This window comes from Ahaetulla prasina, chromosome 1, assembly GCF_028640845.1.
Source record: "Ahaetulla prasina isolate Xishuangbanna chromosome 1, ASM2864084v1, whole genome shotgun sequence".
Classification (NCBI taxonomy): domain Eukaryota; kingdom Metazoa; phylum Chordata; class Lepidosauria; order Squamata; family Colubridae; genus Ahaetulla; species Ahaetulla prasina.
The window spans coordinates 164,933,334-164,958,878 of record NC_080539.1 but is presented as its reverse complement, the minus strand read 5'-3'; the positions used below and the strand labels follow the sequence as shown (position 1 = coordinate 164,958,878).

At 40.7% G+C, this 25,545-nt stretch overlaps 1 protein-coding gene across 1 annotated transcript in view; it reads right to left on the bottom strand.

The window, feature by feature from the left end:
- LHFPL6 (LHFPL tetraspan subfamily member 6) overlaps window positions 1-24,308 on the bottom strand; it is a 33,312-nt gene extending 9,004 nt beyond the window's left edge. The window contains exons 1-2 of the mRNA XM_058180580.1: window positions 23,982-24,308; window positions 20,952-21,550 (exon numbers count right to left, since the gene is read on the bottom strand). Of these exons, the coding sequence (XP_058036563.1) occupies window positions 20,952-21,348 (397 nt within the window). The 5' untranslated portion in view covers window positions 21,349-21,550; window positions 23,982-24,308. The remainder of the gene's footprint in view (window positions 1-20,951; window positions 21,551-23,981) is intronic.
- Window positions 24,309-25,545: the final 1,237 nt, after the last annotated feature.

Sequence of the window (25,545 nt, the reverse complement as noted above, 5' to 3'; positions counted from 1 at the left end):
ATGAAATGGAGCTTAGTTATGTAGTATAAGGCTGTATATTCTGCAATATTTACATTTTTGCTAAACTCATTCAATGAATCCAAGATCTGCAAGCTGCAATAACAAGCACTCTAAATAGGAAATCTTTATTTTGTTTGCAAATAATAATATTAAAGATTCTAGCTACCAGCAAGAACGAGTCCTTACATTTAAAGAGCACCTGTCATTTCAGATCCATCATGGTGGCGCCTGTTAGCGGGCATCCACTCACTGCTGCCTGCTACATCCCTCACCTTGTTGTATCAGGGCTGCATTACCAGCCACCCCATAAAAGTGAATGGGACTGTTGGTGAGTCAACAGCGGGTCAAAGGAGGAGCCGCTGTGGGATAGAGATGACATAATTTTAAAAAATATGATTTAAATCGAGTTGATTTAAATCAAGCCTTTTTACTAGTGATTTAAAACATGATTTCAATTGACGTGATTTAAATCAAGCCTTTTTACTAGTGATTTAAATCAAATCCACCCTGTCGCTAAGCAATGTAGACATAAAGTACATTATCATGTGACCACATCACTTACTGACTGCAATCCCAGCAGCCCCTGTTCCCATTGTAAAGCAAGGATCACAGGTTGCAAGGTTCTCACCTGACTGAGATTTGGGACTTCCAAATCTCTGCCAGCTTCCAACAAGCAAAATCAATTAGGAAGCCAGCAAGAAGTTACAAGTCCCAACTACGAAAAGCATTCCCTTAGGCAGCTTGCAGGCAGGTCGGTGGGAAGTGTATGCAAGAGAGGGCAGGCAGGGAGTTGTTGCAGTGCAGCTGGGGCATGGAGGGTGGTGGTGGTGGTGCTACAGCTTGGTGCAACCCAAAAACATCACGAGCTGGACCAATGGACAGGTCCCGATCGCTTCCCCATTGACTTTGCTTGTGGGAAGCCAGTAGAGAAAGTTGCAAATGGCAATCACTTGAATACATGATGGTTGCATGCTGCAACCATCATAAGTGAGAGCTGGTTGTCAAGTGCTTGAATCATGCTTATAAGGAGGGTGCCACTTCCAGAACTTTGAGGACCAGTCTGAAGTCCCCCTTCATTCAGCGTAGTATGACTTGAACGGTCATTGAACAAGTGGTCGTAACCAAGGACTACCTGCATTTCTTTTTCTTATGCAGTTAAGATTTTTCGGGTTGTTTTCTTTCCTTTTTGTACTTGTTTGCCTCAAAAGGATATAGTGTGGTGATATAATTAGAACGGCAGAAAAAACCATTGCTACCAATTTGCCTTCTGTTGAGCACCTGTATGCTCAGCAGTTGGCTTCAAAAAAATTTAGCAAAGAGTTCTCTGCCTGGTTGCTGGGTGGGCATGGCCACGGTGGGCGTGGCCTACTCGGCCTCCTGCACCACGGTGGGGAAACGTTTTTGCCGTCCCCGGGCTCTGGAGGTTTTCCTCGAGCCTCTGGGAGGGCGAAAACAGCCTTCCCATGCTCCAGAGGCCCTCTAGAAGCTGGAAACGGGCCTGTTTCCGGCCTTCCCAAACTTCTGGTAGGCCCGTTTTTTGTCCTCCCCAAGCTTCTGTGCACGCCCTGCACTTACCTGCATCCAAAATGGGAAGCGTGCAGACTCCTGGGAGGAGAGGGGTGGGTGGGATAACCAAAAGTGGGATTTGGGAGTTCTCCGAACTACACAGAATCTTAGCTAGAGGTTCTCCCGAACCCCTGCGAACCCCCAGCAACCCACCCCTGTGTATGCTGCACGAGCCAGAAAGAGGGCTGTGAAAATATCTACAGACCCCTAGCATCCTGAAACACAAATAGTTTCAAATTCTACCCTCAAAACGATGCTAGGGAGCACTACACATCAGAACAACTAGACACAAGGACAGTTTTCCCCACATGCTATCACTGTACTAAACAACTACTTCCCAAAATACTGTCAAACTATCTAAAAAGGCAGTATTACCATCATTATTCTCATCTTCCCTATTACCTATCTTCTTATGACTATAACTTTGTTGCTTGTATCTTACAATTTATATTGTTTACTTAGTATCCTAGTATGATTTATGTTCATTGCTTATTTAGTATACATGACTATCACTAAGTGTTCTATCTAATGTTTTATGATGTATTTTACAAGGACTATGTTAATGATCTATATTGTTGTATGTACATTGAGAGCTTACACACCGGAAACAAATTCCTTGTGTGTCTAATCACACTTGGCCAATAAAGAATTCTATTCTATTCTATTCTATCCTATTCACATGTATCACGCTATTCCTTTTGGAGAATGATTACTGATGATGGGGAATTATTAAAAACCCTCAGCTAGCCACCATGAAGGAGGGGATATACTAATTCAATTTGCTGATAGTGTCCTATTTTAAAGGATGACATTGTTTACTATTAGTCTAGGAATAGTTGCATGGATATTATTAAGTATATAATTGATATTACAGTTCCTCTGTAATATTGAAGTGATGTCAGTAAAGCCTAAGACTAAAATCCTAGGGATAATAAATATACACAATGGACTATGGACTATAAAAGTGGTTCTGGCTTTTGAATAACCATGCATAGGAGCACACCTGAATACTGAATACACTAGAATGAGATAGCAATTCAGTCTAATTTATTGATTGTAGCACAGTGGTTGATTGCATACTGGTAGAAAAAGAAGGTTGTGGCCTTATTTAAAATGTGAGAAAATACTGTAAGTGTTAGTGGTCTTCGTTATCTGAAGACCATATCTTTATTCGAGACAGAATTGATACAATAAATATATTTAAGAAATCTTCAAAGACAGTGCAAAACTGAAGTACAGCCAGAGAATACTGAAGATGATCCAAATAAGATTCTATTGTAAAAGAGTATGATATTTGTTATAATCATGAAACACATGAATTGATATTCAGAAGATTTAGTCTGCATGTCACGGTATTATTTTCATGATCTATAATGAAAATCTGTAACATAAAATGGGAAATGGGAAACGGGAAATGTTGAAAGAATGCAACTCTATTCTTTTTGTACTTGTGTTCCATGTTACAATGGAAGTACAAATGTAACTTATATCATGATGTCTCACTGCACATTACATTACCGTATATACTCGAATATAAGCCGATCCGAGTATAAGCCGAGGTCCCCAATTTTACCCCAAAAAACTGGGGTAAACTGGGGACTCGAGTATAAGCCAAGGGTGGGAAATGAGGCAGCTACCGGTCGGGGAAACCCTCCCTCCCTCAGCCGAGAAGGCTGGCGGCTCCCCCGCCCCGCCCTCTCACTGCACCGGCAGGGCTTCCCCGCGCTAATGCAAAAGCCCGCCAAGCCCGGTATAATGTGAAAAAAAGAAGAAAAAAACTGATCATGTCTAAGGTTGCCCATGTATCATGTGTTGACAGATTATATGGGCTCAAAAATTAGGATATAAAAGGAGGAGGGGTATCCATACCTTCCTTTGGACTCAAATCCTGATGAAATCGAAGCAGTAAATATTATTTAATATCTATACTCACATGCACTCTCTTGAGGTGTTACTAGAATTGTTTTAATATATGTTGTATAATCATTTGAACAAACTTTTACCTGCCCATAACATTTAGCACTACTACATACCGGTAAATATGTAGATTCTTTTCTAAGCTAGTAATACAAACACACAGAGAGTCGCACACACGCACACACAAATGCACAGTCTTCTCTGTACAGTTAGGAAAAATCTGTTTCCTATTCTAGTCTTCCTTCTTAGTGCAGTTATTCACAAGCTGCTACATACTTGCTTGTGAAAGCTTCATCAATCACATAGGAAAGGAATGGAAAATACAAGTCACATTTTGCTACCACTCAAAAAAGTACAATGCAAAAAGTCCTGAGAGAGTTCATAAATTGGACTGGACACCCTGGGGGAAAACGTTGTTGTTCTCTTATATATTCCTTACACGGAATGACTTTAAAGACATATATACATGTTTAGAATTAAATAATCTTGACTTGATGTTATGACATTTAGAACTGGAATTCCACTGTCTTCAATGGTGCATGAAATGCATGCATGATTTGAAAACTACGATATAAATGTTTCTCACTATTTGTTAGGCAGATCCAAAAGAGCAGGATATTGGTCTTTACCAAAACGTCAAGGAATAGAGATAGTTGCAATGAATTTTCAAGATGGAAGCTAATAAACATGCATTCTGCTTGCATCAGAAATCTACAAGCACTTTTTCTCAATTTTAATTCTATCAAAGGATTAATCGTATTTGGCTCATTTTAGAATGTCTTCCCTTGGCTTTCATGCTTTCAAGTAAATATGCAATTTTAATTGATGCAACCATATCATCACTGTAAAACTATTTTAACCCTTCGAAGTAGCCTAACTGCATTTTATGACCGTTTAAGCATCATGTACCTTCTCCATCCCAATTCTCTCTCTCGCTCTCTCTCCCTCCCTCCCTCTCCCTCCTTCCCTCTCTCTCTCTCTCTCTCTCTCTCTATATATATATATATATATATATATATATATATATATATATATATATATATATATATATAATTTGGGTTTTCTCCGCGTAAAATTGGAAGTGTCTTGGCGACATTTCGACGAAGTCTCATTCGTCATCTTCAGGCTTGATGCAATTGCTCCCAGAAGCACGAAGCTGAAGCCTGAAGATGACGAATGAGACTTCGTCGAAACGTCGCCAAGACACTTCCAATTTTACGCGGGAGAAAACCCGAATAACCAAAGACCTACATACAAACACCCGCGAAAACCTCAGAAACATTGCTCCCAGAAGCACGAAGCTGAAGCCTGAAGATGACGAATGAGACTTCGTCGAAACGTCGCCAAGACACTTCCAATTTTACGCGGGAGAAAACCCGAATAACCAAAGACCTACATACAAACACCCGAAACCTCAGAAACATTGCTCCCAGAAGCACGGTTGAAGCCTGAAGATGACGAATGAGACTTCGTCGAAACGTCGCCAAGACACTTCCAATTTTACGCGGGAGAAAACCCGAATAACCAAAGACCTACATACAAACACCCGCGAAAACCTCAGAAACATTGCTCCCAGAAGCACGAAGCTGAAGCCTGAAGATGACGAATGAGACTTCGTCGAAACGTCGCCAAGACACTTCCAATTTTACGCGGGAGAAAACCCGAATAACCAAAGACCTACATACAAACACCCGCGAAAACCTCAGAAAACAAATATATATATATATATCTCCAAAGTGAATTGTTCATCTCTCTTTCTCACTGATCTTTCTAAAGATTTGCATGCAAATACTGCAAGCTGGCTTGTGAGACAGCTCTGGTTTTATTAGGCAAATTGCCCAGGGTTCATGAAAAATTTAGCTACCGCTGAACAGGAAAACATTGACTGTTGTTGATACAGCACACACAATCTCTTTGGCAAGAATCCATGGCCCGGGGAGAGAAGTGACCTAGCTATTATCTGATCTGCTGCTTAGATGCAGCTGTAAGAATGTAACTCTTTATTATTGAAACAATTATTTCTCAACAGCAGGGGTCCAAGAAAGCAGGAATTAATTTAGTAATATATATTCATGGATCGTGAGGGACACAAGCAACTGCATTTGGGGAGAAAGGTTGTGCCAGTAATTGCTGAATTGATTTTTTTTTAAAGGTCCACTGACACCCAAGCTGCCATTAAATTGAGCTTTATTTTTTGCGAAGCAATGTTAGAACTCTATTTATTTAAAAAACGCCTTTGCTGGCTCTCAACCTAGCGATTAAATATTGTGCAAAGAGCAATGACGACTTCCCAAGTGACCGTCCGTTCACAAAGAAGCCTTACAACCAAGTGTTCACGACAGACTCTTCAATCCACTAAATTAATAATAAAGGTTACACACCGCACTGCTCTTCTCAAACGGCATCTAAAATAGCTAATTAAACCCCCTTCATTCCAGCAAGAGGCGCCCAAGCCAAGAATGAGAAGCACAGTCTGATAATGCAATTAAATGTTCAACCCGGACAAGGGTTTTAACCGGGGGTGGGTGGAGAAAGAAGGATGGTTTTAGCCCTTTTGAAATCCTGAAAAAGTGGGCTCCTTTGGGAGGCTGTTTCACAAAACCAAAGCCATCAAAAACTCTGTTAGCTCTACTTGAAATTCCGTCTTGATCAGCCTTTCCTTGATCAACTATATCGCACCCTCCACAGGGCACCAGACATGGGAAAGCCGATAGAGAATTGGAAGCAAGTTCATTTAACATAAGAAAGAAACTCTGAGAGCTTTATAGAGGACACTTTGACCCCTGATTTTGTGCCTGGAAACTGGATAGTCAGGGCAGGGACTACCAAATATGGTCTTGCTTGTTCCTGCCAACCCCATTTCATCCGCACAAGTTGAGGCGTCTGACAATGCCTCACGGGCAGAACATACATACAGTTGATTGCATACATTCATCACAGACAGCAGACCGAGTCAATCCACTCATGTGCGACACAAATGGGAAGCTTTTCTCTTTTCAGTGGCTTGTTTTCCTACTCCTGGACAATGAGGTGCTGTGTAAAATCCCGGCGTTCCAAAATATCAATTGTTTGCTTTAAAATCGCCATGTGATTCTGGGTAGGGTACAGAAAGAGGAGGAATCAAGGTTTATTGCCACAAAAATATAACAAGAAGCTCGTGGCATCTTAAAAACTGGCAAATTTACTGTGGGGTGTGCTTTTGTGTTGGGATATCTTTCAATGTTTTATGTGTTATGTATCTGTCAGCAGTTTTAATATTGGGGAAACTGGAGCATGTTTACAAAAAAAAAAAAGATTAGAATCTCAAATCAAGTTTTATCTTCTGGAGATGTCACGGATTTTACTGTTTTCTTGGCAGCAGTATGGAAGCAATTTGTCATTTCCTTCTTCCAGAAATTTTTAACACATTCTTAGTTTGATTTACAATCTGCTTTATTAAAGCACAAAAAAAATCCCACCTCATTTAGCTTTTTGAGACAACTCAAGGTCAGCTTGGTGCAGCAACTTAGCTGGTCACAGACAGTACAGTGAGCGTTAATTTGAGATTAAAAATAGGCAATAGCCCAAAAAATTACAAGTGGAACATTTTGTTTCTCAGGATGCTATTCCCTAATCTGGAGATGCCTATCTATTCAGCAAAGGAATTCCAAGGATTTCCATTATCAATCAGGATGTCAGAATTCTTCAATTCTAACTTGTGCATATTCGATCATATTCACACTCCATGTAGAATATCTGAAGTAATCATTCCGAATATCTTTCCACATGGGGGAAAAGTACTCTAAACATGGTTATGCCCTGCATTAAGCACTGGGAAGTTTTCCCATGGGAAAAAAATGGATAGATGGTAAACGGATTTATAGGGCTCACCTAGTAATTTCCCCAAAGCGGAAGTGGAAAAAACAACAGTGAAAAGGACTTCAGTTGAGAACCTTCAAGCAGGATAGGAGTAGTATTCTGGTGAGTTTGCTAGCAGTGTTGGCCAGAAGTTTCCTATATCTGCATAAAGAGTTGCTTTAGGGTATCTTCATTTCAACTTATTGGGGGAGGGAGTTATTTTGTTGCTTTCATTGCAAATAATTCTGGGGAAAAAAAACTTTTGTTACTCCAGGGTTCGTCCAGACAACAGTTTTAGCATGCTGTCCTCCAGCCATGAGATAATACAAGGTATGCCAGTGCAAAACGATTCTTTCCCCACACCCAAGCCTTGTACTGCCTTGTTAATAAAGCAACTGAGGGGCACTGTCATAAAAAATTACTCTGGGGCAATTTAAGGAGCGATGATTGGTAGATTTCCATGGGAGTGGGAAAAAAAATTCCATCCATCATTCTCCTAATCTGGAGCTGGGTAAAATCTGAGTTTTGACAGATGGCAAAAACAGCAGGTTTAGCTATCAGATTTAGACAGTAAACGGAGCCTTACATTCCTGTTTTCACTCACATCAGAGATCACTTGGGAAAGGAATGACCTCTGTAAAATAAAGGAAAAATAAGGAGCCAACAGATCCTACTTCCTTATAATGTCAATAGCTCATCATGCAAATAGCACAGCTTATGTAGAGAGAAGATGGCAAATACCACTTCAAACATCATTTTGGACAGAATTTGGGAGTTGTATCTATGTTCTCAGTGTGACATGTCTAACATAATAACTTTTAAATCCGATATTAACCTTGACTTTATTGTCAATTGTCAAAACAGGTATTGCTGGAAACAAAAACATCATTCTAAGCAAGACTTTCATTTATCTTTGTCACAGAAATTCATCCCAGCAACAATAGTTATAATTTCTCCTGACCTTTTTAATTTCATTTCATATCTTCCCAAAGAATGTTGAATATTAAGTGCAATGCATATTTGTCATGGTCTTACCCAGACATTTTACTTTGTCCACAATCTTATCGCTCATTTTATTCCTCAGTTCTATTTGATCCTCTATTTTCTATTCTTTTCTTTCTTCTTTTGTTAACATCTTCATTGTCTGTTGGAATGTACCAATTTCCTCTAAACCAGATCTTCCAAACCCAACACCAAATCATCTGTAAAAGCCCTTAACTTGTAAGTTTTTTGTACTCCCACAAGCCTTTCATGTTGCCTCATATCTCTATTCCATATTTTAAGGATTAAAATAGACAAGAGAGGAGACAATCGGCATGTTGTGGTCCGCCAACAGCCTGCGGAGCTGGCAACGGAGTCGGAAAGTGATGAAGTTGAGGAAGAACATGGGCCAGTCCTGGAGGCTGGGGAAGGGTCGGATGAGGGCTCTGCGTCAGAGGCAGAGGTGGGGCCAGGGCCACTGGGGAGTGATGTGTGGACTCCAGAGTCTGTTCCTAATGCACGCATGAGAAGAGCTGCCAGAAGGCAAGAGCAGCTAAAGCAAAGAGGATGACTCGGGAGTAAGGCCAAGAGATGATTGGCCCCTCCCATAAGGCTTAAAAGACCAGCAACAGCGTTTGAGCTCTTTGTCGGAAAACAATGTTGATAGCCTTGCTTCTTGTCTTGCTGCATTTATTTCTTGTTGGCATCTTCTGCTTTTGAACTTTTGCCAAGAAAAGCCTTTGGCTGTTTGCCTAATTAGACCAAGCTTGGTGATAAGACTGAAGAATTGTGTTATGAAGAATTTGCTTTGATTTAGTTTGGATGATGTTGAGAATGAGTTAATTCTCAGCTATTCTAATAAAGTCTGTTTGCTTTTGAACTGATTGTGTTTACTACCTACTTGGGCCTGGGTCACAACAGGGCATGCATGCTTTGTTCCGTTTTGCATCTCACAAGACTTTGATAGATTGCCATTATCTATAGATCTCTGCAACTATATGCTTTCTTTGAATTATAAGGTGATCTTATATGAAGTTCTTTCTAAAGTTCATACCTTCCAAAACTTTAAAAAGGAAAGCCCAGTTCAAATTGTCAAAGGCCTTCTCTGCAACTACAGTAAGAAAAGCAATGCTAGCTTTTTGTTGTGTTGTTCCAAGTACTCCAAAATTTTAGATTATTATTCTGTAACTATCTTTTAAATAAAATACATATTGATCCTCATTGATCCAATAAATACTTGCAAAATTATTTTCAACTTATCAGCCAAAATTGTTTTAAACTTGTAGGCATTATTCAATAATTATATTTCCCTACATAGTTTCTTGTTAAAATCAAATCTTGTCCCTCTTTATTGTTTAATATTAATTCTGTATTGGCTTCTTTCCAGCTCTCTGACATCCTTCCTCCCTGTAAACTACAATTCACTATATTTTGTAAAGGTCATAAAAGACATCTGCAAAACATTTATAGTAAGAATCTGGTAATCTATCTGGTCCAACCAACTTTCTAGTTTTAATCTTTTTTAATGCTTCACAACCCTCCCTCCACCATGTAGTCAGATCCATTCATAATCTGTTTTTGTTCCTCTGCAATCTGCAGTAATTTTGTTTCTTAAAGTATTCATCTATTTTTTCCCAGAGAAATATCTTGTCCTTTATACAAACTGGAATAGTATTGATGAAATGATTTTTTTGCATAGCCACATTATCCACTAATGCAGTCTCTCCTCCTTGCAATTTCAGGATCTGCAAGTTGTGCAGATGTTAAGCTTTTTGACAGAAGTTTTTAAATCTTTGAAGCCCCTTCTCCTCCCCCATCCCTTTTAATCCAATAAGAGTGCTGACTCACCAAGTGGATTGCTTTTATCCTGCCACTCAGAAAATCTCTCTTTACTATAAATTGATTACATCCAGAAATGTTTACGAAAGTAAGACTTTTGCAAACATTGTGTTCAAATAGGGTGCCTTACGGCTGTGTTTAATTGTAATTCTTTGACTCCCAGCTGCTTGAGTCAACAAAAAAAACAACCCTCAGTTCTTGCAGTTTCCTCACAAGGAGCAGCTGTCTGGAGTGGGCGATAGCACAATCTCTCCTTGTCCAGGAACAGTATACGGGCCAGAATTCACTTTCTGGTGGCCAATCTCTGTCACAATGCTGTCCTCCAAAAATCTTCACCTGGAAGCTCAGGACATGACATATAGTACTATTGATGGCTCTTTTCCCTGACCCAAATTCCTAAAGCCTCTTCACTAAAATCTGTCTCCTTCAAGGTTGCTTTCAAAAGAATTGGCAAGATTTGCCCATTTGGACGGGTTATCTAGAATTGGGAGTCAAGCCAACAAAAGAGTATTGAATTTTAACAGCATTTTATTTGTTAGATTTATACAAAGCTAAATTGTGTGTGCATCTTTTCAGCATGCATCCATGTTTAAAGATTTTTTTTTTAAATTTTTTTTATTTGCATTTATATTCCGCCCTTCTCCGAAGACTCAGGGCGGCTTACACTATGTCAAGCAATAGTCTTCATCCATTTGTATATTATATACAAAGTCAACTTATTGTCCCCAACAATCTGGGTCCTCATTTTACCTACCTTATAAAGGATGGAAGGCTGAGTCAACCTTGGGCCTGGTGGGACTTGAACCTGCAGTAATTGCAAGCAGCTGTGTTAATAACAGACTGTCTTAGCAGTCTGAGCCACCAGAGGCCCTTACCTTAAGAAAAAGACAATAAAATTGGAATACACTAGAAAGTCATCTGAATCTCCTCATTTTAAGCATGAAGCTATACAGGGAATCAATAAGCTATGGAAGAGGGATGAGTTGCCAACATTAGAAAAGAAGGAAAAAGTATTTTTGCTTAGCAAGAACCTTCAATCTGGCAACAATTAGAACTACCGGTATGTCTCTGAAGCCAAAGGTGCTTTTTCAAGAGGCAACTGGACTTTTTGGTTTTTCTTTGAAGACATTTCGTTTCTCATCCAGCTGAAAAAGCTTCTTGGCTGAGAAATGAAACATCTTCAAAGAAAAGCCAGAAAATCCAGTTGCCTCTTGATAAAGCACCTTTGGGATAATCATGACCTGGATGACTGAGGACCTCCATAGACATGTCTCTGAACAAAATCTATCTAGTATTTTAGTTTTAAGGAAACGGAGAGAAAAATCCTAGAATCCCAATTGAAGATTAAGGCACAAAAGTTATAAATCATAAATTGATTACCAGCTAACTTTCTGGATCATTTTCTGGCTACTATAGGTAGTCTTCAACATTCAATCACAACTGGAACTGGAATTTCCATCATAAGTCAGTGTGGTCATAAAGCAACCTGACTAGACCCCATTTTACCTCCATTTTTACCGCAGCTGTTAAGCAAATCACCATGGTTGTTAAGTGAATCCAGCTTCCCAAATTAGCACTGCTTGTTGGAAACCAGCTAAGAAGGTTGCAAATCACAATCACATAACCGCACGATGCTGCACCCAGTTGTAAATGTGAGCCAATTGCCAAGTGTCCGAATTGTATCCTGTAACTGCAGGGATAGTGTGATTCATTTCAAGGAGAGGTCATAAATATTTTTTTACGAGGAATAACTTTGAACTGTCATCAAACGAATGGCTATAAGTCAAGGACCCACCTATATGCACTACTCCAAGGAGTCATTTCCTTGGAGTACAAACTGTTATTCACCATTTATATCAAAGCGCTGCCTACTGATGCCAGGGATATTCACTGGCAGCATGAGTGCCAAATGTATGTCTGGCGCTTGCCTAAGCTGGCTGATATGATTACTGGAAAGGGAAGCAGCAAGGGATTATTATGATCTCCTGCTATTTTTCTGCAATGAAAGGAATCTCTACTCCTGGCAGTTTGGCAACATGAATGATAGTATTGGACTAATGACAGCCTGCGAGGGACTAATCTATCATCTTCCATTTCTTAGAACATTAGACATATGGCTAAATATTTTATCATCTCCCACATTTCATGGGAATGTGTTCACACATGACAAATACATGGCTCTAGGTGGCTATATAAATCGAAATAATAAATACATAAATGGGAAAAAGAGCTTTCAGCCATATGTACAAACGCGGGGACTAGAAAAAGGACCTTTGTCAGGAATGTTTTATGGGGCAGAGGGAGGTTGCTAATAGATCACACATTCCCATGAAATTTGGAAGGCGATAAAATATTTGGTCTTATTTTTTTAATACAACACAATACTGAGCTAGTATATTTTTGTCAGATACTTTGCAACAGCCTGTCTCTCACTAAGTGGAAAGAGAAAAGAGGCTAAAAATGTTTGGATAAAGGAAATTTCCCATAATAAAGTCTAATGAAAGCTTAAGCAAGTAGGAAATTTTTGTGCTTTTCCTTCTACAGAGGAATCATAGGAGCAATGGATAGTTAAGCACTTGGGTTTAATCATTACAGCTGATTTGCTAAAGATATACCTGAAGTATAGCTGGGAATTTGATTAAAGATATGTGTCATGGTTGATTTGGAGCAGTACCTTCGGTGTTATGTGAACTACCAGCAAACCAACTGGGTGGAGCTCTTGCCTTTTGCGGAAGTGGCATATAACAACACTGTGCATAGTAGCATTGGGTTTACCCCTTTTGGGATGGACTGTATATGTTTGGTCAAAAATGGACATTGAGTGGCTCAGGGAGAAAAGGGGATTTTTACCTAAGCTGCTTTTCACGCGAAAAAACCTCAGAACTGGCTCTGCTTTCTCTGTACCCATGTGTTATGACCCAGGCCCAAGTAGGTATTATTAAATGCAATCAGTTCGAAAACAAACAGACTTTATTAGAACAGCTGAGAATTAAACTCATTCTCAGTGTAGTCCAAACTAATTCAAAGCAAATTCTTCATAACACAATTCTTCAGTCTTATCATCAACCTTGGTCTAATTAGGCAAACTGCCAAAGGCTTTTCTTGGCAAAAGTTCAGAAGCAGAAGACGCCAACAAGAAATAAATGCAGCAAGACAAGAAACAAGTCTATCAGTGTTGTTTTCTGACAAAGAGCCCAAGAGCCTTTGCTGGTCTTTTAAGCCTTATGGGAGGGGCCAATCATCTCTTGGCCCTACTCCCGAGTCGTGCTCTTTGCTTTAGCTGCTCTTGCCTTCTGGCAGCTCTTCTCATGCATGCACTAGGAAGCTCTTCCTGTTCCTCTGCCTCTCTATTGTTAGCCTCTGGAGCACCTCACTCCCCAATGGTCCTGGACCCATCTCTGCCTCCAACGCAGAACCCTCATCCAGGTGTTCCTCAGCCTCCAGGACTGGCCCATGTTCTTCCTCAGCCTCATTGCTGTCTGACTCCACTGCCAGGCTGCTGGCGAACCACAACACCATGTGGAATTATCAGTAAAGCTATATTTTTGGAAAAACAATGCCCCACAAGTTTCTTTTGCGGCATGTGCTGATCAGTCAGTTGACATTATTTCAGCTCCCCACAAAAGAGAAATAACACATGGACTGATGTTTCTGCATGCCATGCACAAGAACTGAACAGGAACACAGAACTTCAGAAAAAAATAAAGTAAACTTGTTTACCTTCCCTTCAACTCAGGTGCTTCCCTGTGACCTTAGTCCAATTGATGTACCAAATATATATCCTAGTAAACGTTTCCTTATTTAAAAAAAAATAACTATAATCCCAAAGCAGAGATATAACATAACAATTACATTACGAATGCTTACATTCATTTTACAGGACAGCAAGACCAACAGCAACGGTGATTAGCAACCAAAATCAATACTATCGGCCATCTAAATTCAACAGAAAGCCTGCAGGAGCAGATGACCTCAACTGGTAGTGGAGAATGGCTTTCCCTCAAACTTAATTGGTGGAGGGAGGTATTTGGGAAGGACCCCTGAAACAGGTCTTCTTTTGGATTGCTACACTGTGAATTCTTGGCCGGTAGAACATCGAAGAAATGTGCCATTAGATCACAATGGCAGGAAAACAGGTTGAACAGAATCTATCATTTAGATCCTCAGCCATGCATGTACCATTATCTGGGCTCAGCAATACCCTGGCAGTCTAAATGGGTTCTACATAAATGTTTATGCCAAGTTTACAAAAGCTTGTTTCCTTTGATAACTTTGCACCAAGATGGCAATTAGTCTTAGAGCGAGGAGGTGCATTATATTTCAATTTAATGGTGCATAGTTTATCACTTTCAGATTGAACTGTCTATGGATCCTAGGATTATGGAACATTCCCTCCTGGTTTTTTTTTCTTTTGTGCTAGTTTTTGTATCCATGCATTTCCCTGGACAGAGTCCAGAACCTATAACCAAATTTGGCATTCAATTACACACCAGTCCAACCTTCTCCAAAAGGTTACCCTTCAGTTATGTCTCTTGGTGAAATTAGTTACTATTGTGGTCCAGGATATTTGATACTCAATCTGGACTTTAAAAAAGTAATCAGGAAAAAGAAAAGTCTCAGATGAGCTAAAAATACTTGTAAAACAACAACTTCATGACACAAAAAACATCAACAAGAGCATATTTTTAAGAGAAATTTGACAAACCAGTTAAAATAATAACATCAATATTACCCTTCGCAATACTGTTTAAACAATAGATATTTCATAAGTGTCTATGGAGATTCTCAGTCATCCAGGACTGAAAAAAGCACCTTTGGGATATATTTCATAAACATTTCCATTCTTACTATTTCATAAGTCTAACTAATAAACTTTCATTCCATGTCAATGTATGAAATGCTACGGGCTAAATATGTCAGGCATCCCTTTTTAGTTGAAGGAAAAGTGTTATTTAACACAATTTCTATTACCTGTGAAACAAAATTTACCATATACTTTATTCCTGCCATCTGTCTCTCTGCAAGTCCAGACAGGGCTGGGGGGAAAAAGGATCTGAAATTTTGAAAATGCAGTCAATATTCTCATCACACACCCACAGTAATTTGTGTAATTAATTTAAGTGCTTAATTTATTTTGTAAATTGAATAAGAAGCTAACTTATATGCTAGGTTTGCACCAAAGACTATGCTAAAAATGTGGTTGTCTGCCTTGCAGTTCAGAGCATTGTGTGAATCTGCTAGCAATCTGTACTGGTGAAAGGTTTGATTTAGGAGAAAACATTTGATATTTTGTTATTTCCTGTGTTTTCCATTTCTTCTATTATTTCATCACTTAAATGTCTTGTTTTTTTTGTCTGTAAAGCCTGAGGAACAGCCATATGTTATATTTGCAATCATGCACCATTTCCTTCCACAGTCACTATGCATTGGTTTTTAATTGTTGTAAAGATACCTTGAGAAAAATATTTGCTTAAAAACTAGTGCAGAATCAAAAATGTGATGAGCAAGAGAGAGAAATATAGAATAACTGAGACAAACATTTCAAATGAAGACCAAACAACAATCACCTCTGCAACAGAACTTAGGGCTGTGTGAGTTTCATTGCTTTGATATATTTTAATGAGCCATGGGGGAATTCCTAAGACAAACATCTACCCTTACAAAAAAGAACTGGAGTTTGCTGATTGCTTTATATATAATAAGGACTAACTGACTGACATATTTCCGCTGCTGGGGAACTTCCCAGTGGATCAATTACATTTATATACCCCATATTTTATTATTTCAAAGCAAATGACACATGGTGCACAAATAATGTACCTGAAGTTGAAAAACTGATATCATTTCTCACCTAGCTCTTTCTTACGAGGTCAAGTAAATTTGAGGAACCTCAGGCCTCAGAGCTTTATTTCATTGGGGGTGTTCCTTGGAACCCTGACAGTAAATACATCAAAGAGAAAAGGGAGGTGAATAAGTTTCTGGCATCTCTTGAGATCTGAAAGTGCAGGGACAAGGGTTTTTTAGAAATAACTTCAATCATATACATTTTTCAGACTTTTGGGTCTCATTCGCCTGCAGTCCTTCAATGTATTCTAGGTTGTACTTGATTCCTACTATTAGATACCTAATAGATACAGGGCCTCTGGTGGCTCAGACTGTTAAGACAGTCTGTTATTAACACAGCTGCTTGCAATTACTGCAGGTTCAAGTCCCACCAGGCCCAAGGTTGACTCAGCCTTGCATCCTTTATAAGGTAGGTAAAATGAGGACCCAGATTGTTGGGGGCAATAAGTTGACTTTGTATATAATATACAAATGGATGAAGACTATTGCTTAACACTGTGTAAGCCGCCCTGAGTCTTCGGAGAAGGGCGGGATATAAATGCAAATAAAAAAAAAAGATACGCTTGACTTAAAAGGAATGACAGATCAAACTAGGGCGGATGAAGCTTGGAGACGCCAAAGAACTTGGAGAGAGGGACAGATTAGGAATCACAACTGAAGAGGAGAGAAACCCAAAGGTGGTTTTTTGTTTTTTGTTTCAAAAAGGCAACTGGACTTTATTTTTCCTTAAAGATGTTTTTGCTTCTCATCCAAGAAGCTTCTTCAGTTCACTGAAAAAGCTCCATTTCACTGGAGAAGCATCACTTCAGTTGACTTTACTGAACTGAAGAAGTCTCTTGGATGAACAGCGGAACCTCTTCAAGAAAAAACCAAGTCCAGTTGCCTTTTGAAAAAAGCACTTTTGTGACAACCATGACCTGGATGACTTAGAATCTCCATAGATCAGAAGGAGAGAAAGACAGATCAATCTAGACTGAGCAAATCAAGAAAAGTCACCCTTCCTACTGGATATAATAAAACTTCCAATGTGTCCCTCTGAATTAATAATACCAAATCATATAAATTTCCCCCCTCCCAAAAAAAGAATGATACAGTATTAATATTTTCCTCAACTGAACCGAGCACAGAGAAAGTAACATCTTAAATAGGCTGTAGTATTAATTGCAAGAAGAGCGAATCACTCAGCACTTAACAGTTGACACTGACCTTTCTAGCCCTAAACAGCTCACAAAACCCACTGTTCAGTCATTATGGTTTTAGGGTTTTTTATTGTTGATTTTAATCCTTATTGTTAACCCTTTATATTTTGTCTTGTTTGAAATTTTGTTAGCTACCTTGAACAGAGAGGCAGCTTCACATCAAACCAGTGTTTTTCCTCTACATTAAATATCCTGCAAATCCACTCCGTAGGGGGTTTAAGAACAGAGATTCAGCCAAAGTAATATTACTACAAAATAAAGCACGAGAGGAGAAGCCGTCCATTCATATTGCTTTTAGCTGGCTATTCACTCTGACTCTAAAATTGTGAGCTTTGAGATGGGCCGTGCCTTGGGTACAAGCAGAATTTGCTTTTTATTAAACACAGAGTTCCCAGGATGAGTGCCTCTGGCCCTTTTCTTTGCATCCTGGCTCCAGGATGCAAAGAAATTTATCAATTTAGTAATTTAAATTTTTAGTAATTTAAATTACTAAATTTAGCAATTTAGTAATTTAGCAACTATTGCTCTTCATAGAGACTAGCCAACAGGTTGGAGGTTACTAGTAAGGATTAAATTTAATTCAGAAAAATTTAATTTAATTTAAAATGGGAAAAAACAGGAGCAATGAGTGATAATGAATGAATGAATGAATCATATACTGTATTTATTCACATCTGTGAAGCTACATGCTAATAAAATAAACACATTCTTCTTTCTGTTGGGTTAGATTTTTCCTTAGAAACGTAACTTCCCTTCATAGCCCTCCTGTACCATTTTAAAAAGGCATACACACATACATCCATTATTTTCTTTCTCCAATGCCTTGTACATCACACTTCTGCTCAATTACATATCAAAATGTTTTGTATGTTATACTAAGATCCTGGTGCTTCCTATCTTTGTTTCAGCATCAAAACATGATGCAAAATTTCAAACCCTTGCTTCCCATTGGTCACTGTGTCCCCATAGAGTTGCAAGTCAAAAACTGAGCAAAACACACAAAGGGCCTTCTTTTTTAATCTTCAGCCCCAGCCATTAACTAAAGGATGGGGAAACAAGGGGTTAAACGTCATCAGTTTGAGTTGCTGTCCAAGTTGGGCCTATTGATTGGGGCTTTCCAGCCCAGGGTTGCTAGGGGCGTAATCTGTCCCTGTTGTTGCAACTAGAGGGAATAGTCTCTGTCTGGCTAGTAGTTATAGTTGCCATGTTTGCTATCCTTGTCACATTGTTCAGCTGCTGAATGAAGGATCCTAGGATACTAACTAATTTGCATGGGGCAACTTGTTCCTCTCCACCAACCATCTTAGTAGGACACAAAATAGCACTGCTCAACTACTGTTATGAGAACAAGACAACTGGGCAAGGGAGGGTCCAATTCAACATTCACAACCTCATTAAATAACCAGAATTTGTAAGCTGTTTTCTGGGGTAGGAGTTATTCTTCAATGTGTCAACTAAACGGGACTGCAAAGCTCTTAATCATATAACTAATAAGGCAATAAAAACATTTGAATTACGACCATTCACAGTGAAGCATACAAAGCATTGAACTTGATTGCTTTCTTTGATTTTCACTGCCTTAAGATATATTCCTAGTGCTTTTTCACTGACACGCACACACACACACCAAACTCAAGTTGCTAAATTGATACTATATACTGTACAAATCAGTGCAAAGAATTATCGTTCCAGTCATTTTGACTACATCAAAACTACTTTAAAATATTTTCATTCTGCCACCCCATCAGCAGTACTTATGGAGCTAAGTTTACTTAATTTCAAGTAGACTGCAAGACAAATGCAAATGGTTAGGGTAAGATTTTCCATTAATGAAAAAGGTGAAATTTGGTAAAAGCAGCCACAAAATGAAACTCTTATACAGAAAATTATCAAAAATTCTGTTAGAAAACAAGGGCAAATAATTTAAAAAGCAGACAAATATTACTTCGTAAGCACCTATTTCTTTGGTAGAAATGTGAGTTTTCTGGAAGACTTCACATTAGAATCTTTTGAAGAAAGTTTTCCAGTTCTCACAGTCAATGGAAAAATGAATATTACCAGTTCATTTTTATTTAAATATAGTAAAAACAAAGCTAATTATGAATATTATACAAATTTCTCAAAAATCTTCCTACGAATAGCTGAAATAAATAATTTATTTGGCAGAAAGAGTAGAAACTGGGAGAGAGATGAATATGTTATATTCAGATTAAAACCTTTCTTTGGGAATTATTTTATTACGCTTCTTATAATTATTCTAAACGTAGCTAATTGAGTACGTTTTCCTTAATTAAGAAAAATAGCAGCTATACTGCTACACATCACAGCATTAATTTTAGCATCTGTGAATTTTGCACCTAAATTTATCTGCTTCCATAAAAGTTATTTGGAAAAGTTAATTAGAATTGTCCAAGTGAATTTACAATGAGTTTGTGTTACTTTATTGCTAATTTATTTTATCACCCAATACACTTGTGAAAAGTATGCTTGTAAAGTAGAAGAAATCCCCCCAAAATAGGTGAGTGGAATATTTTCTACTGACATTGGAGTCTATCCTATATCTCCATATTTTTAAAATCAGCTTGGATGGATGTGGCTTTAAAGAGCAATTGCAGAGGCAGCCACTAATATTTACTTAGACCATCAGAGTAGAAATTTGATGTACTCTATGAGTTCTGCATTGCAACATTGTTTTGCTTTCAGAATGCTTAGAAGGGAGGAGATAAGACCATTATCAGGAAGCAATTTCCATTTCTCACTTTCAGAAAACCAAGTTCCCATCATTCAGCAGGGGATAATAGCACTTGGCTAAACTTATCCAGAACTGGAAGCTAAGCAAGCTTAAACCTGGTCAGTGCTATGATGACACATCACCAGGGTATTCCAAGGCTGGAGGCAAAATTGGGGAAGTCAAAAAATATGCCAGAGACTGTAATGGAAAAATTCGCTTCCATACTGTTGACCAGGAAACTGCATGGATGTGTCTGTAGCCAGAAGTTCTACTCAGCTCAAGGGAGGCTCTGCTTTACCTCCTCACAAAATGTCATAAAATGTGATTTCTTACATAATTCTTGGGGCTTTTTTCCCCTTCACAGCTGCAGAAGTTGAAATTGAAAACAGTTGCAAATGCGCGCGCACACACACAGAGAAAGAGGGATTACAGCCACAGACACACACAAAGGAAAAATTAGAATTAAAACCATATGGTCAGAAACAATAAACTAGAGGAAATGATCTCTGAGATTTGAGCAGACTTTGGGGAAGGGAGAATAACTTTCAAAATGAACTCCAATGTAAAAAATATATTTTCTAAAACGTTATGTTTCCCATTTAAATATGAACCGTTGAGGGGATGTTCCAAGAAACACAATGTTCTTTCTGTTTGGTATTAATGGTTAGAATTGTGGTGTACTGTGTTCTCACCAGAACAATTCCTTCAGGTAAACATGACTGAGTAGCAGTCAAGTACTCTTTCCCTGCAAGTAATGGGTGGAAAATCTCACTACTTCAGGGACAAGAGATTAGAGTGAACTCTGAAACAGTCCTTTTCCTCACAGGAAAAGCGATAGTACTGTAATAAAAGGGTTCAGCATTGGAAATTCCATTCACTGTCTTTTTCCTTTATACATATACCCCTCCCATATTGTGGAGGTTGGCCGTAGCAGAAAAATGAATATAAGAGAGAATTTGATTCAGCAAGAACAATGGAGGCATTGTGTCTGCATTGGCAGGCATTGGTTCCAAGGTCAGGAGTTTGCAGGTACTTACCCCCCAAGAATTGGATGCCTCCAGCCACCCTGCCCACAGTCCTGGAGATCAGCTCATATACACAGCATCCCATAAGTGCAGTGAGGGCCACTAGAAGAAGGAGGCCACAGCCCAAACCGGTCACCACTGTGCAGATCTGCCATTCCACACTTGGAATGGCCTGGAAGGATGCGTAACGTCCACACTGCTCCACCATGACTGTAATCTGGCGGCTCTCATCTCGAACAGGATAGGAACATCTCCGGAAAGTGCCAAAAGAGACTGGTTTCTCCAGTTGAGAACCCAGCAGCCAATAAGGCATGAAGAAACCCACACAGGTGGCTCCAGCACAAAGGAAGGAAAGCAAGGCCCAGATCGCTCCGGTATAAGTCAGGCTAGAGGCCATTTTCCCAGTCATGATGACCCAAAGGAACTTGGAACAAAATCCGCCACCTGATGTACTAGCTTTGGAGATCTGTAGGTATTTCCTCAGTCCCAGGAACCTTGGAGTCCAAGGAAATCTTCCATAAGCACCGTCAGACTCACTTCTTTTATCCTTAAGATTCCCGGTATGGCAGAGATGGAACTACTTCTTGTTACTTCTTCATTCCCAACGGAAGCTGTAATTTAACAAGAAGCATTAAGGAAGGGAGCAGGATAATGAGGTAAATTATCATGAGTTCTTTGAACATGGGGCAGGGGGCCAAGAAAAGCAGCTATGAAAATTAAGTTTCACTATGAAGCCAAGCTGGGGAGCAATGCAAGAAATGCAAGAGTGAAGGTTGGATTAGAACAAGAATAGCGTGTTCTTTGTTGCTTGTATTCTTATGATTTATATTGATTGTTTCCTGATTGCTTATTTGTACCCTATGATTATCATTAAGTGTTGTACCTTATGATTCTTGATGAATATATCTTTTCTTTTATGTACACTGAGAGCATATGCACCAAGACAAATTCCTTGTGTGTCCAATCACACTTGGCCAATAAAAATTTCTATTCTATTCTACTCTATTCTAGTCTAGTCTAGTCTAGTCTATTCCAATCCAACAACCCTTTAATGGAGATGACCAGTATGACAGAATGGGTAGTCCTGTCAGGCATCAGGCTGAAGGAAGCCTCAGGAAGGTTACTGGATCCAGCCCTGGATACTGCATTTCAAGTGGAAATGAACCCATGAATCACAAAGCCCCACCTTCTAGTTTGGTAAAGAAAGAGGTCAATCCCTCTCATTTTTCCTACCACATCTGGATGTCAGTTGGCAAACAAAAAAAAGAGCTCCTGTTCTTTTGACATGAGGAAGTCAGCAGTGGAAGCTTTAAGGAGCATGGAAATACCACCCAGCAAGGCCCAGGGTCACATCACAGAAGTCAGCTGGGCAGCCCATATCTGCCTTGCCTTCTGACTGAGACAGCAAAGAACTACTACAAAACCCCAGTGACTATTGAGGGCAGCCACTAGATACTAAAAGCTCTCGTTCCTGCTATGTATAAAGGTAAAGGTAAAGGTAAAGGTTCCCCTCGGACATATGTTCCCGACTCCAGGGGGCAGTGCTCATCTGTTTCAAAGCCGAAGAGACAGCACTGTCCGAAGACGTCTCCGTGGTCATGTAGTCGGCATGACGAAAAGCTAAAGGTGCACGGAACGCTGTTACCTTCCCACCAAAGGTGGTCCCTATTTTTCTACTTGCATTTTTACATGCTTTCGAACTGCTAGGTTGGCAGAAGCTGGGACACATAACGGGACCTGACCCCGTTACGTGCCACTAGGGATTTGAACCGCTGAGCTGCCGACCTTTCGATTGACAAGCTCAGTGTTTTAGCCACTGAGCCACCATGTCCCAATATTATGTAGTGGTATCTAGTGGTCATTTTTGCAGCCTGGTTAGCCTTGCAATATCAATCCTGAGTTGCATGGAAATCAATGCTCAATAATACCCTTCCAGTAACAACCCCTGGAATTGCTACAAAACCCTTAGGGCAGAAAGACTGGATGGAGGTAAGAGAAATAAGATAGCAATGTACTAAGACTTTTCCCTCCTGTTATTTTTCTTTGAGTAAAGGAACAAATTGAGCTTCAAAGATCAGAAAGACAATAGAGCAAAAACCCAAATGGTCTTGCTTTTATAAGAGGCTGTAAAAGAGGGAAGTTAAGGCTCTCACAAATTAGGCTCTGCCTCCACTGTTTTTCTTCTCAGAGTTACAGCCTCTGCCTAGATCCCAAAGGGAGAACAAACACCAGCCCCGATCACCTTTCAAAACAGAAAGGAAAAGAATGGGCTTGATCGCATTTGGCAATAGGAGGAGGAAAATCTGCCAATCCTTTCAAATCCAAAACCCAGCCTGCACCCCTGGGAAAGAAGGAGGCCCGGACCAGGCAGAGGAAGCCTTCTTTGAGCATCCCCAGATTTTTGTGTTTCCCCCACCCACCCACGGCAAAGCGAGACGCACGCCGCGCCCCTCCCCCATCCCCTACCCCCCGGGTGCCTGCTTCGCCCACTCCACGCGATCAAAGAAACGGTACACGGGCAGCGATCGAGATGAAGAGGCGCAAAGGGGGAAGGGGGGACGGTGAAAACGGGGGGGGGGAGAAAAGAAACCTCTTTGCAAACTCTCCCGCGCTGGCTGTCAATCCGGGAAAAATGGGGTGGGCGGGGGGTGTCGTCGTGTCCCCCACTCCACCCCCAAGTGCTGAGTCACGGCCTTTCTCCGGACGGCCGGAGGGCGCTTGCCAGCCTGCCCCGCTGGACTTGTCGCTAAGTTTGGGGTTCCGCCGTTCCCATTGTCGCCTCGAAAGGGGACGATCCGGCACTGAGAGAAGACCCGGGGCTGGTGTTGGGAAGGGGCAAGAAAAGCGGCCGGAGGTCCGACCCCACCTTTCCCGCTTCTTAGATCTGGGGCAGGCAATGTCTCTTTTTTTCGCCTTTAGCCCCAAACGGCTTCTTCGCCTGCCTTGCCTCCAACCGAGCGATGTTGAGCAGCTGCAGCTCCTTGAATCAGACGAGGATCGCCTTCCCGTCCACCCCCCAGTTAACTCTAAGCCTTCACCAACCTGCCTGCGCCGATCCGGCCCGGGTACACATGGAAGCTTGCAAAAGGCGACCTCTCTGCAGCTGCTGGGCACGCGTCGGAGTCGGCAGGCGGCAGCGGCGGCGGTTTTTGGTCCGGAGCGCAGGACCAGCTGCGGCCGCCGCGCTCGGTTCTGGGAGGGAAGAGCCAAGCAGGGTCCCAAAACCTCGGCGCCAGGAACTCCGCCCCCTGCCACCTACGAGAACGAGGAGGGGGAGCTTCGCGCGCAGCCTTGTAAGGCGAAGGAGGACGACACCCGAAGAGAAGCGATCGCGGCGAGGCGGAAAACCAGAGCGCATCTCTCCAGCATCCTGGCGGAGGAGTGGAGCGGGGGGGGGGGGGAGGACCGCGCAGGAGACTGAGCGGGGGCGGAGGGGGGCGGGGCGGGGCGGAGCAACAGAGGTGTGAAAACACCACGGCCCGACATGCCAGAGTCTCACTTTTTGAAGAGCCGAGGGAATATCGATAGTGTCGCATTGCTGTTACCGCTAAGCGCGTGAGAAGTCTGAAGGAGTAAGGGGAATTGCCAGTGCTGAGCGTCCAAATTCCTGAAAATATTGATTTATTTGTCCGACAGATAGGAGGGGCTCCTGGGAATCTCTTGGTTCTTCAGTTTTTTTAAAGAACAGACTGAGCAATTAACCCTTCCCTTTCATATTTTCGGAAACGCACTTCATAAATTCAATCAATCAGTCAGAATAGCAGGAGAGAGCTCTATAAGAGGTTTTAAGTTATGAAACTGCCTCTTAATATTTGTTTCATAATAAGAGAATAACAAGAGTTGGAAGAGACCTTGGAGGTCTTCTAGTCCAGCGGTCACCAACTGGTGGTCCGTGAGGAAATTTTGGTGGTCGGCAGAAAAATTACTTGCATTTTTATATTGCACTAATACTATTTATCTTTTTTAAAAAATCATATTAGTGGTCCATGGGATTTAAAATTATTAATTTAGTGGTCCCGGAGGTCCAAAAGGTTGGTGAATCCTGTTCTAGTTCAACCCCCCTTTTTAAGGAGGAGACTCTATACCTTTGATGGAGAACCTATGGTACATATGCCAGAGGTAGCATGCAGAGCCCTCTCTACTGGCACAACACGCCATTGACTCAAATCAGATCTCCATGGCGTTTCTTTCGTGAGCTGTTTTCCTGCAAACGACGAAACAGAAGCTCATGAAAGAAAAAGATCTTACCTCTTGCCACGCTGCCAGTGTTGGGATGCCCAGCCTCCTGCCGGCCAGCTGGTCTTTGGGTCTCTGCTGCGCCTGTGCACACATCCGCTCACCTTTCAGTTTTGGCATGTGCGCGCATGCAGTTTGGGCACTCAGTGTCTTAAAGATTCACTGTCACTGCCTTATACCATTTCAGGTAGGTGGCTGTCCAATCTTTTCTTAAATACCTGTGATGAAGCACCTACAGCTTCTGAAGTTATACTTTAATCATAAATTAATGGAAGGAAACCCATCTAAATTAAACCTGACATTTGAATTAATTATTTTAGACAATATAGAAGAATATTTGTAGCTCAGGGTTGAAATGAGGGGTCCTCAG